This window comes from Staurois parvus, unplaced genomic scaffold, assembly GCF_062004578.1.
Source record: "Staurois parvus isolate SC_StPar_1 unplaced genomic scaffold, SC_StPar_1.0 ptg001432l, whole genome shotgun sequence".
In the NCBI taxonomy this organism is placed as follows: Eukaryota; Metazoa; Chordata; class Amphibia; order Anura; family Ranidae; genus Staurois; species Staurois parvus.
Window position 1 is genome coordinate 10,545,585 of NW_028319228.1, and position 14,245 is coordinate 10,559,829.

General features: G+C 41.7%; 1 protein-coding gene across 1 annotated transcript in view; it reads right to left on the reverse strand.

Annotated features, from left to right (window-relative positions):
* The window catches only part of LOC149436050 (solute carrier family 71 member 1-like), an 85,411-nt gene that overhangs the window by 39,307 nt on the left and 31,859 nt on the right, over positions 1–14,245 (reverse strand). The window contains exons 2-3 of the mRNA XM_089662159.1: positions 12,452–12,547; positions 6,093–6,155 (exon numbers count right to left, since the gene is read on the reverse strand). Coding sequence (XP_089518285.1) covers positions 6,093–6,155; positions 12,452–12,547 — 159 coding nt within the window. The remainder of the gene's footprint in view (positions 1–6,092; positions 6,156–12,451; positions 12,548–14,245) is intronic.

Genomic DNA, 14,245 nt, shown 5'->3' on the forward strand with positions numbered 1-14,245 from the left:
AAACCGAGCTCCTAGTTTTCCCCCCAGCCTGCGCCCCCCCCCCCATCCTCTCCATCACAACTAGCAACGGCACGATCAATCCCACCCCACATGCCAAAGTCCTGGGTGTCGCCTTTCCTTACAACCTCGTGTCCAATCACTATCAAATTCATGCAGGCTCCACCTCCGCAACATCTCCAAGATACGTATGTTCCTCACCCCAGACACCACTAAACAACTCGTACACTCCCTTATTATCTCATGCCTGGAGTACTGCAACTCCCTTCTCACTGGCCTACCCAAACACACGCTATCCCCGCTCCAGACTATCCTGAACTCAGCGGCTAGACTCATCCACCTCACCAACCGCTCCACTTATGCCACCCACCTTTGCCAATCCCTTCACTGGCTCCCGATTGCCCAACGCATCAAATTCAAATTACTACCTCTGACATACAAAGCCATTCATAACGCTGCCCCAAACTACCTCACTGACCTGATACCCAAATACCACCCTACCCGTGCCCTTCGCTCCTCACAAGACCTCCTACTCTCTAGCTCCCTGGTCTCCTCCTCCCACGCCCGACTGCAGGACTTCCCCAATCCTCTGGAACTCCCTACCCCAATCCATCAGACTGTCACCTACTCTCCTCACCTTTAGGCGCACCCTGAAAACCCATCTCTTCAGGGAAGCCTACCGCACCCTCACCTAACAGCAGTTCTCCTCCACTCCTCCTACCACTCCATCCCCCACAGCCACCTTCTCCTGTACCTCTACCCCCTCCCTCCTAGATTGTAAGCTCGAAAGAGCAGAGCCCTCGAACCTCGTGTATTGTATTGTTACTGTATTGTCTCATGTACTGTCCCCCCACTCTAATGTACAGCGCTGAGAAAACCCTTTGGCACTATATAAACACTGTATAATAATAATAATACACAGCAGCTGATCTCAAAAGTGGAGCAATCATTTAAACAAGTTACAGAGGGGCTGCAAGCTGATACTGTAGCTTTGGGGCATAGAGTGGAGAAACTTGAGACTTGGCATAATGATCCTCTGCAAACCATCACGGACCTACAGGAGAATGCCAAGAGCCATGAGGATACTTTGAATTCTCTGTTGGATCAGCTTGATGAGTATGAAAACGGATCGAAGGCTAAATATCCGTATCCGGGGGCTCCCCGAAGTCACACGCTCTCCAGATTTATTGCCTACTGTCCAAGGGTTGTTTTTCCAGATCTTGAGAACTGACGTACCAGCCACTATTGAAATTGATAGGGTCCACAGTGCTCTTCTCCCAGTTCCCAAAGGTGTCGAGAAGCCCAGGGACGTAATCTGTAAACTCCACAAATACACAGAGAAAGAGGCGAAGATGAGGGCAGTGTGCAACAAGCCACATGTGGATTTAGGTGCCACAAAAGTTTATCTGATCCCTGATTTGTCCAGACAGACATTAAAGCAAAGGCGAGCTCTACGACCCTTGCTTGATAAGCATCAATCTACACAGGCGACCTACCGATGGGAGTTCCATTTTCGCCTCACAGCCACTCGCAAGGGCAAGTCAGCTGTTCTACATACAAAGGATGAACTTCTGCACTTCTGTGAAACTTTGGATCTCCCTGAGGTGGACTTTGCTGATTGGTAGCTCCAGGGCAACATTCCACAACCTCAGTGTCCTGAACGCTAGTGCCAAACATCTTCCAGCTCTCATAGGATTCACAATGGCTGTAGGGGCCCCAGGGACATCCCTCCCTCCTCTACTTGACTTTCTCTTTTCATTTTGGGGTTGGTTCTCACTGTGCAGCCTAATGGATGCTCACATTCTTCATGACATTTAGGTTTACTTTGCTGGATTTAGCTGCTTTACGTTTTGGCTGTCGCACGGTACCTCTCCACCTTCTCCCCGATAGGAGTGGCGATGAGAGGGTACATGTTTAATTTTGTGATGATATACTTCTCCTCTCTTCCAGGGATATTTCTTTTCTTTGCTATGCTACTATTGGACCGCACATATAACGCTGTCTTTATAGGATTTACCGTTTATATTTGTGCCCGGGGTTGAGTGATCCACTCTCCTCTCATGCTTCGTCTTTTCCCCCCAAAAAGATTTGTCCTCACACAGAGGATTTTTTTCTGCTTATTTAGCTGTGTGGGTGATACTTTTCGCGGTGGTCTGTTTTTCCCAGTTGATTCCTCTCCCACTTAAGAGTTCGAAAATTTGCCAATTTTTTTTAGTATATGGTTTTACCGTGGGATATGCCGAAGAAGTGTATCACACACCAGCTGAGGATGATCCATGTTTTTCTATGTGGGATGCTCATCAGGTATATGCAGTTTTCTGATTTTCAATTCTTTTGCCATGGCTTCCAAAATTGCTGTCCTATAAAGTGAGTGGGCTTTGTTCGCCTCAGAAGAGGGGTCAGCTCTGGCAGGAAGTACGCCACCTGGCCCCTGATATTTTATTGATTCAGGAGACGCATTTCACTGCCTCATCCACCCCTCGCCTACCCTTGATGGTGTTTGACCAATGGTACCACAGTTTTTCACCCATCCCTAAAGCAAGAGGGGTCTCTATTGCCATACAAAAAACTTGCCCGTTTCTTCTGTTGTATGTAAAATCGGACCCTGAGGGTAGGTTTTTGTTTCTCAAGGGAATCATTCATGGTCAGAAGTATACCATTGATGCTATATATACACCGAATATACAGACAGTTGATTTTTTATCTGTCACTCTGAAACAACGTTTAGATTTCCGAAAATGCATGGTGTTGCTAGGGGATAAATTTTAATGTGACGTTGGACCCTAGCTTAGATTCCTCTTTGGGAAAAATCCCCCTCTCACACAGAGCCCTGAAACATATTGAAAAAAACTGTTCCGTGAGTTACATCTTTTTGATAGTTGGAGGGCCACATATGCCAGGTTGAAGGACTTCAGCTATTATTCTAAAACACGACATACTCTCGCCTTGATCTTATCTTTATAGATCACTATGTTCTGAGCAATGTTAGTTCTGCCTCAGTTAAATCCATTACCATCTCTGATCACTCCCCTGTGATGCTGTCCTTTTCCCTCCCAACACTCAACAGAGAGAGAGAGAACTTGGAGAGTTAATGAGACTCTCTTAGATGACCCTACCATGCTGGAATCAGTTTCCCGTTCCTTGCTGTATTACTTTAAAACAAACTCTTCTGAGGAGGTGTCTACACTTTGGGAGGGTGACAAGGCAGTGATTCGGGGTGAAGTGATCGCTCAAGGGGCTAGGGTGAAGAAAAACAATAGGAGGTTTTAGACCTACTTGTTAAAATACATGCCCTTGAAATTAAACACAAACAACACTTTGACCCAGCCGATATGGTCACCATAGGCTCAGTGGAACATGAACTTAAAGCTTATGCTGATGACCTGTTTTATGTTACTCACCTCCAGTGCTAAAGGAGTAACTACGTAGGTTCAGCAGTGTTTCTAACTTTAAAATGAATTATAAGAAGTCAGAATTGCTGCCCATTCATATCCCATTAAAGATGGCTACTTAATTCTGCCACTCCTAGTTCCAACGGCAGGTGGAATCATTGCCTTATTTGTGGACTCATTCGTCATCTGACCTTAATTAAGGTGGAATCATTACCTTAATTAAGGTCAGATGATGAACGGGTCCACAAATAAGGCAATGATTCCACCTTAATGAAGGTCAGATGACAAATGGGTCCACAAATAAGGCAAAGTACTAGACAAAACTTTGGGGGACTTGAAATCCTGGCACAATTACCCTTTAACGTGGTTTGGATGAATACACATACTCAAAATGACTGTCCTCCCTCGTATCATATACTTATTATACACTATTCCGATCTCTCTACCAAGTTTTTTCTGGTGACTAAAACAGGCATTTTGATGTTCGTATGGCATGGGGAACGGCCAAGATTCACTTATACTATCTTATGCAAACAGGATGGCGGAGTGGGCCTACCAGAGATAGCCATGTATTACAAGGCCATGGCTCTAGTTTGGATATTGAACTGGCATCATGACATTTCTACTAAACTTTGGGAGCTTTAGAGAAGACCTTGGCGGGCAGGAATTTAGCAGAGACCCCGTGAATACCATCTGGGGGAATGGGGCTCTCTGGCTGGACATCCCTGTTGACTCAAGTCACCCTTCCTGTGTGGGACAAACTGAATGCTGATGGTGAGTTTGCAAGCCAGACTTCTCCTCTGACACCACTGGGAGGTTTCTCATGTTTCTCCCGGGAGGAGGATGTTCGTTTTTTCCTTTTCTTGGGGAGGACAGAAACACGTTATGTGCTAAATTTGCACCTGGAGGGAAGTTGTTATCGGTAGCAACACTACAATCTACTTATAGGGACTTTCCAATGTACTCCTGGAGATATCGGCAATTACTTGACTTCTTCTCCAAGTTACAGCCTAAACTCCATTCATGGGATACCCTTTCTCCATTTGAGACCTGGTGCATAAACCCTTCAGACTCTAGACATCTACTATTGCATATGCACAGGCTAGTTCTTGGGACCCAATCTCGGGTGTCTCCATACTATAATAGGGAGTGGGAAATGGAGATTGAGTTTTCTCCTTCCTAGATCTAGAAAATTATATGCCTGACCTATGTATCCTCCATTATTACTTATATTCAGGAATCTGCCTATAAATTTTTAACCAGGTGGTACAGAATTCCCTCTCGCCTGACTAAGATGTTCCCAGGTGCAGATTCTAGTTGCTGGCGGGGATGTCCCCAACGGGGCTCCCTTTTTCACCTTTGATAGTTCTGTCCTAAGATACGGGCTTTCTGGGAGGCAATTACCCCCTGGATAAAGAAAACAACCCTTAGACCCATCCAGAGCACTCCAATCCAGATTCTCTTTAATGATACCCAGTCATCAGTTTAAGTTGTACAAAAGACTAACTCCCTACCTATTAAATGCAGTCAAGAGCCTGATCCCCCGATATTGGAAATAAGCCATTTGTCCTACATTGGCGGTTTGTAAATGGGAGGTGGCTAAAATCAGGGATGCAGAGCGTTGGGTGCATACAGTTAAGAACCAACTCGATTGCTTCCATGATATATGGTCAGGTTGGGTGTATTTCTCTTTTGAGATCCCCGATGACTGAATTCCCATTTTGTCTAGATATTGTAATTGCTCTAACCTCCATTTCCATTATTACCTAATGGTGCTAGTCCCTACCTCAACATCTCTTTATAACCTATACCACCTTCATACTTATGACTTTAAGCATTCCCACACTCCTGTTCCAGCTTTATTGTATGGTAGCATTGCATCCTCCCCACAACTATGTTAGATTGTCGTTCCTAGACCAATAATCTCCAGCAATACCCTCTCAATAGTAATTTACTAGCCAAACATTTTTTTTTGTTTTGTTTTCTTGGTTTTGTTCCTGGGCTACATATCTTCTTTGGTTACCTGTGGTTCAGTAGGGACCGCAATATGCAGATGGATGATACATGGACAGTCTATTTACCCATTCTTTGCTGGTTGCAATAATCATTTGTTGGTCCATCTATCTTTTGATACACGGTGGAATTTTCCCTATGTAAAACTGATTTTCTTTGTGTCTCCTGTATTTTTGTATCATTATTTTGTACAAATTCCTAATAAAAACGTAATTGTAAAAAAAGAAAGCAGTTATCCTAATCTTTCTTTACAGTGTGGTGTGTTGCTTACAGGCATATATTTAGTAAATTGTTGGAACACTAGACATGCACTGCACCCATATCTCTATGCTCATTTAGCATATATGAATTGGCTTTTAACAGGGTGCATGAAGATTAGACAGTATTATCTTGGAATCACTTCAAACCAAAAACTTTTAACTGCTCCTTTGCTACATATTCTCTTAGGAGACATGGTCAGCAAACGCTACCTTCAGTATAAAGGGTATTCATGGTTACATGCTCACACAAACGTTTACATTCAAACCACTACATGTGATAAAAGACTCAATCACCTTTGGTTATCTACTGAGAGAGACCTAGTTTCCTTTAATCCCACGTACAACTGAAGCTCAACTCTTGCTCGTCTATGCTTACAGTTTAGCATTCATACAGACTGCTGAAACATACAAAATTCTGAATATTTATTACCTTTACTCCTTGAATGAGGCCATTCATTAGAAACGTGTGCTGAGGAAATGTTTCATGCAGCACCTAAGGAAATGGAGACCACACAAATTTAGAAATCCCATCATTTAAGTAAATATAATATAATAAACAAATTGCAAACATTGTCCTAACCTGAGCTGAGAAACAGAGAATTTACTGGGAGAGAAAAAATAATAAATAAAAGCGTGCTGAAAGTTAAAAGGATAAATTCACCTTTTAACAAAAAATAAATGCAAATTTTTTTCAGATAAAAAAAAATGTGCATTTACTATTTTTTATTCCTGGAGCCTGTAAAGCTTTGGACCAGGATTCCTGCAGACCTGTCAGTGTATTTGTGTGCTCATACCTCGTACAGACATGCAGATACACACTGACAGGAAGAATCAATGATATACCACAGCGCTCAACAGCATCAAGACAGTTCATTGAGAGCTACAAGCCGACAACAACAAAAGGTTGTCCGGACTTGTAGTTTTCCCATTCACAGAATTCTGTGAATGAGTGACGCAGCCAGACAGGCGGGCAGAGCCCTGCACAGCCACGTTTTGGTTTTTTTTTTTTAACCTGTGACAGCTGGCAACTTGCCATGCATGTTTACAGTCTGACTTTAAGATCTTGTATGAACAACATTGACTATTCGATTACGCAATCACATTATTAAATTATGCGATCCAGATATATGGAGTACCCTGCCAGAAAAAAAGTGGAGAAAACAGCTGTGTCCCCTAGAGAGACAAGAAGCAGCATTTATTAGAAAGGTATGAGTCTTTCCTTGGTGGCATGGATACTGACGAGTCAGCTGTGAGTGCTGGAATGTAGAATTAACTGGTGATATGGATACCATGCAGAAAGCAACGTGTACTAGAGTGCAGATCTTAGGGGCGACATGGATACTGGGGAGTAAGCTGTGTGTATTGGACTGCAGATCTCAATAGTGACCTTGATACTGGTGAGTGTTGTTTTCTCACTTGCTTTCTATATCCTTTACAGAAAAGACAGACATAGAAATGGCTGATATGTACAAGAAACCCAGAAAGTCTTTTATGCTGTTCCTGATTTTCAGTCTCAAGGCTTTAGTAACAATTTTGACAATAAGACTTCCCATGTCAAACTCTGCACTGTGTCTGGAACCATCATGTTCTACACCAAGAAAAGGTGTAGAACCCCAATTTACATTCAGACTGTACAGGTACCTGTGAAGTCTATATGTAAATTGGGGTTCAGTTTAAGTTCTCCACTAGAATAAGAATGTATAAGCATTAACATTGTGTACAGCTTGAGTCAAGAGTCAGTAAAAATGGCAGATTTAATGAATGTGCTACCCCTCAACACTATAGGTTTGGTAAAGTCTGATTGTACAACCTTCTTTGGATCTACCAATATATGTAGTGCAAAATCCAACATAACTGGGTACATACTGAATAGATAGACCCTCATACTACATAGTTTTGGTAAATTGTACAAGCAGATGGTAGGAGCATGGCCAGCTTAAGTCTTCCTTGTATAGGGAAAATATTTGCTTAGCAACAGGTAAACATTCTTTAAAAGTTACACCAGTTGAGTACACCCTCTAATCCTTTGCCTTTTTCCTACTGTTTGCACACGTAAAAAGCACAATTTGGGAACCCCAAAAACCTTACATATTTTTTTGAAAGAAAAAAAAAAAAAAAAAAAAAAAAAAAAAAAAAAAGGGCGTGTGTGGGGTTTTTTTTATTCCTAAAAATAGAGTTTTGCTCTACTGCTGTAAATTTTACGATAGGTTTAACTGTTGCCGAGCAAATATTTTCACTATACAAGGAAGACTTAAAGTGTTTGTAAAGGCTTAAAGGTTTTGTTTTAACTTCATGTAGTCTATACATGAAGGTAAAAAAACCTCCTGTGTGCAGCATTCCCCCCCCGTAATACTCACCTAAGCCCCCTCTCGATCAAGCAATGTGCACAGGAGTCTCAGCTATCCTAGGATTCCCTCTCCTCATTGGCTCCCACTGCTGACAATCACAGTCAGTGAGCCAATGAGAAGAGAGAGGGGACAGGGCCGAGCCACAACTCCGTGTGTGAACAGACACACAGAGCAGTGGCTGGGGAGTGCACATATTCGGGTGTCCCCATAGCAAGCTGCTTGCTGTGGGGGCACCCGAAAGGAGGGATGGGCCAGGAGCGCCGGCAGGGGACCTGAGAAGAGGAGGATCCGGGCTGCTTTGTGCAAAACCACTGCACACGGCAGATAAGTATAGACATGTTTGTTATTTAAAAAAAAAATAAAAAAATTTAAGCCTTTAAGCTGACCATACACAGTACCGTCTGCTTGTACAGTTTACCAAAACTATGTAGTATGGGGGTCTACCTATTCAGAATAATTCAGTTATGTTGGGCCTTGCACTACATAGTTATTGGTAGAGCCAAACGGAGGTTGTACTACCAGACATGTATGTATCTTAACTTGTATGGCCAGTATTCCTGGTACCGTCAGTCCCCAAAACTTTCATACACCTGGTACTTAACCACTTGCCTACCGGGCATTTTTACCCCCTTCCTGCCCAGGCCAAATTTTCACTGTTCAGCGCTGTTGCATTTTAAATGACAACTGCGCAGTCATGCAACACTGTACCCATATGAAATTTTTAAAAAAAATTTCACACAAATAGAGATTTCTTTTGGTGGTCTTTACCACTGGGTTTTTTTTTTTGTTCTATAAACGAAAATTGATAAATCCTGATGTACTGATGGCTGATCTCATTTCTTGAGGCTCAAAAACTCCAGAAAAGAACAAATACCCCCAAAATGACCGCTTTTCAGGAATCAGACAGTCTGATGTGTTTAGTAAGAGGCATGGCAAATATTTTTGAAGTTGTCATTTTTTGTCATAATTTTTTGGAAAATGAAAAAAAATTTCTACAATTATTTTTTACATGCTGTCACCAATGCAGTACAGTGTCATCTTATGACTGGGGACAGTATGTAAAAATATATATACTCCTATGTCCAGAGCAATACAGTGTTACCATAGTAACTGTGTACTACTCTGGGCAAGTGATCAGTATTAATTTTTTTAAACACATTATGATTGCTTATACCAGGGGTCTCCAAACTTTTTAAACAAAGGGCCAGTTTACTGTCCTTCAGACTTTATATGGGACACAATGTGGCCACTGGGAATAGAAAATGTTTCAGCATCAGTTGAAGTAAATGCCCCATCCTTGGTGTCATTGGGAGGAATTGTGCCCCATCATTGGTAGGAATAGTGCCCCGTCATCAGTAGAAATAGTGTTGTATCATTGGTGTGACTGGGAGGAAGTGTGCCCCATCATTGGTATCATTGAGAGGAATTGTGCACCATCACTGGTGTCATTGGTAGGAATTGTGCTCCATCATTAATGTCATTGGGCCCCATTGTCTGTGTCATTGGAAGGAACTATGCCCCATTGTCGGTGTCATTGGCAGGAACTATGCACCATTGTTGGTGTTGGTGAATGAAATAGTGTCTCAAGGGTCGGATAAAGGCAAGCAAAGGGCTGCAGCTAGGAGACCACTGGCTTACATCAACAAATTACATTGGTATAAGCAAGCATTTTTACAGAATGAAACAGATTCATTCAGTAGTTTTTGCTGTGATCAGCCATAGCTGATCACATGCTACAGATGAGCTGTGATTGGCCCAGTCTGTATATGTGTTCACTGTGACCAAATCACAGCTCACAGCACAGTTGTAAGTAGTGAATGGCATGAAAGAAAGCCATTCATTGCTTACAACTCTCATGTGATCTGCGGTGATTGGTCACAGCAATCACAGGACACTGGCAGCGGGCCAGTGTAGTGATCTGTCATGGGCCGTGGACACAGCCGGTGACAGACAGCGCTGGAGCGTGGCCCACAAGGCGCGACCCTGTGAGGACGTCAAATGAAGTCCTCCCAGGATAATAGGGTTCCTGCTCGGCTGTCATTGTACAATAGGCCGGGCGGGAAGAAGTTAAGAACCGAGGCAGCGTGCTACCGCATGCTGCCACCTACTGTCCGGTGGACCTCTCAGCAATCCTACATCATTGAATGGCCAGTTAACCCTTACCTATGCTATCCAAAACATTAAAATAACTTTTTGGCTGGAGTTAAACTTAAAAAAATGTACCCGCTTCAAATAACATACAAATTCAACTTAAGCAAAAAAAACCCTACAGAACATATCTTGTTCGTAACCCAGCAACTGCCTGTAAAAAAATTGATGCGGATATGTATTTTTGAGGTAAAATCTTAGAAAGCAGCAATTTTGGTCATGATTTAAAAAATATGTGGCTAGTAAAGTCTTAAAAGTCATAATCCCATCCTGTATGCCTGCTCAAAGTCAATACCTTTTTCAATAGTGAAACCAGAAATAGCATTTCAACAGTGACAGCTCCTATGTTTTTTTTCAGCACAGGTTTCCAATAAAGTGCAATACACGTTTAATGTAACTTTACAGGCTTCAGGACCAGGCCTACAGTGTTGAGGGGTAGCACATTCATTAAATTTGCCATTTTACTGACAAAAGCTGTACATGATATAAATGCTTATACATTCCCATTCTAGTGGAGAACTTAAACTTAAAGCCAATTTACATATGGACTACACAGGTACCTGTAAAGTCTAAATGTAAATTAGGGTTCAATCTGAAATGAGTATATGGATGTGGTATTTGGTGGGCTCTTATTGATCTACTAGTGGAGAACTTGACAACCTTTTCTTGGTGTAGAACATGATGGTTCCAGACACAGTGCAGATTTTGACATGGGAAGTCTTATTGTCAAAATTTGTAGTAAAGCCTTGAGGCTAAAAATCAGGAACAGCATAAAAGACTTGCTGGGTTTCATGTGCATAGCAGCCATTTCTATTTCTTTGTCTTTTCTGTAAAGGATACAGAAAGCAAGTTAGATAACACTTACCAGCATCCAAGTCACCACTGAGATCTGCAGTCCAATACACACAGCTTACTCCCCAGTATCAACATCACCCCTAAGATCTGCACTATAGTACATACTGCTTTCTGCATGCTATCCATATCACCAGTTAATTCTACATTCCAGCACTCACAGCTGACTCGACAGTATACATGCCACCAATGAGAGACCTCACACCTTTCTACTGAACACTGCTTCTTACCTCTTTCCAACTACAACTGCTGCAAAAGTGACTCCAGAGCTCAATCTCAGTCCCATGAAGACATTTTTTTTCGGGAACTGTATACGCCGTCATAACATTTGATACTGTACCTTGCGATAGCGCAAAAAAATTGGCAACTTCAGTCACAAAGGTACCAGGTAAGCGGGCACCAACAATTTGCCCTTTCTGAAGCGCAGTAAGGTCCGACGTTACTCTGTATTACTAGCAGTGCACGCAGTGAATGATGAAAGTGCGGCTTCCCGCCTGTTAGCTAGATGTCTCATCACACAGTGGAAGCAAAAGAATGTTACTTCACTTCCACTTTCAAAGTAAAATATGCTGTCACTTTCACACCCGCAAATCATGAAGGGTTTTCATTTTTGTCTAGTCCCTGTATATTCTAATTTTAGACAAAACACAATATAATACCCAAATATTTAGAATAATATAAAGATGAGGTTGCATCAAGTAAATAAAACCAAAATGTCAAGAATTAAACTTGCTTGCGCTGTGAAACAAAAAAAAATATGGTAACCAAAACTATCTATAGGCGACATTTTAAAACCTTTTACAGCTCATGAATTTACAGGTAACAGCAAGTGGAGGTAACAGAGAATGATAGCCCTGGAATTATTTCTCTCACTCCGAAATGTATATCAATACCCAATATGTGTTGTGCAGTCATTTTTATAGGAATGTCCATCCAGCACCCTTGTTTGCATTCATGCATAGAGACAGGGGAGCCTTGTTTTTTTAATATAAAAAAAATGTGTGTGTATATATATATTTATTTATTTTAAACTTATCCTTATTGCTATCACAAGGGGGCTGATAAGTCTCTTATATGATAACAGTGTAGGTAACAGGTTCTCTTTAAGGAGACATCAGGGGACCCCTAATGTAACCTTTGCACTTTCCTGAAGCTGATCAAGCACAGACTGTGCTTGGTCAGCTTCTTCCCCAGCCAGAGTGACCAGGGTTTGACAGCTCTGAACCCAGAAGTGCTCAGAGCTGAGTGCTTCCTAGTTTAGGCCTTATTTCACATGCAGAATTTTAAACTGTGCCCCATACAGAACCAGGTTTTACCTGTCAGAACAACCTGAGATTTGGCAGTGACAGGAAGATTTGGAAGTCTGCACTTCATACCTGCAGCAATTTAGCCATTTAAACACAGCATGAGAAAAATAAAAATTATAAATCATTATACTCACAACTAGCATTGGTGTGGTCAAGAGGCCCCAGGCAAAGAATTCAAGAAAGATGACCACCACAGCATGATACACACTTGGTCTTCCAAATCCTTGTTGCTGTTGAGAAACATAAAAGAATAAATATTTTGTAAAGATTGTATATCTACAATTTACAGTACTTTATCAAATTATGTCTCCTAGATTGTAAGCTCGAAAGAGCAGGGCCCTCGATCCCCTCATGTTTTGCATTGTATTGGTATTGTTGTCACATGTTCTGTCCCCCTCTGTAATGTACAGCGCTGAGTGAACTATTGGCACTTTATAAATACTGTATAATAATAAATAATAATAATAATAATAATAATGTTAGGGAGGTGAGAAATAAGTTTCAGCTTAAAGTGCACCTGCGCCCATCCCAGAATACATAATCTTAACAAGCACTTAACCACTTGACCTCCAGAAGGTTTTAACCCCTTTTATGACCAGGAATGTTTTTGCTATTCAGAACTGCTCTACTTTAAGTGGCAATTGTGTGATCATGAAACACTGTATGCAAATGAAATTTATGTAATTTTTTTTTTCACACAAATTGGAGCTTTTTGGTAGAATTTGATCACCACTGGGTTTATTATTTTTGCTACATAAATGAAAAGAGACAGAAAATTTAGTGAAAAAAAAATTTTTTTTTCTTTCTGCTATAAAACAAATCCAATAAAACCAAATTTTTATATAAATTTAGGAGAAAATGTATTAGCATCTACAAACTATGGTTTATATATTTGAAAACTGATCAATCCTGATGTACTGATTGCTTATTTCATTTCCTGAGTCCCATAAAATTCCAGAACAGTGCAGCCGTGGCCAAAAGCTTTGAGAATGACATATTAATTTTCACAAAGTGAGTTGTTTCAGTGCTTTTAGATCTTTTTGTCAGATATTACTATGGTATACTGAAGTATATTTACAAGCATTTCATAGGTGTCAAAGGCTTCTACTGACAATTACATTAAGTTTATGCAAAAAGTCAATATTTGCAGTGTTGACCCTTCTTTTTCAAGACCTCTGCAATTTGCCCTGGCATGCTGTCAATCAACTTCTGGGCCACGTTCTGACTGATGGCATTCTTGCATAATCAATGCTTGGAGTTTGTCAAACTTTGTGGGGGGAGGTGGGATTTTTGCTCACCCGCCTCTTAAGGATTGACCACAAGACCCCAACGGGATTAAGGTCATGGTACCAGAATGTCGATGTTTTGTTCCCCAAGCCACTTAGTTTTTACTTTTGCCTTATGGCAAGGTACTCAATCATGGAAAAGACATTGTTCGTCACCAAACTGTTCTTGAACGATTGGGAGAAGTAGCTCTTGAGAGATGTTTTTGTACCATTCATGGCTGTGTTCTTAGGCAAACTTGTGAGTGAGCCACCTCCCTTGGATGAGAAGCAACACCACACATGAATGGTCTCGGGATGCTTTACTGTTGGCATGACACAGGACTGATGGTAGCGCTCACCTTTTCTTCTCTGGACAAGGTTTTTTTGGCTGCCCCAAACAATTGGAAAGGGGATTCAACAGAGGAAATTACTTTACAGCAGTCCAATCCCCGTACCTTTTGCAGAATATTAGTCTGTCCCTGATGTTTTTCCCGGGGAGAAGTGACTTCTTTGCTGCCCTTCTTGACACCAGGCCATCCTCCAAAAGTCTTCGCCTCACTGTGCATGCAGATGCACTCACACCTGCCTGCTGCCATTCCTGAGCAAGCTCTGCACTGGTGGTATCCAGATTCCACAGCTGAATCAACTTTAGGAGACAATCCT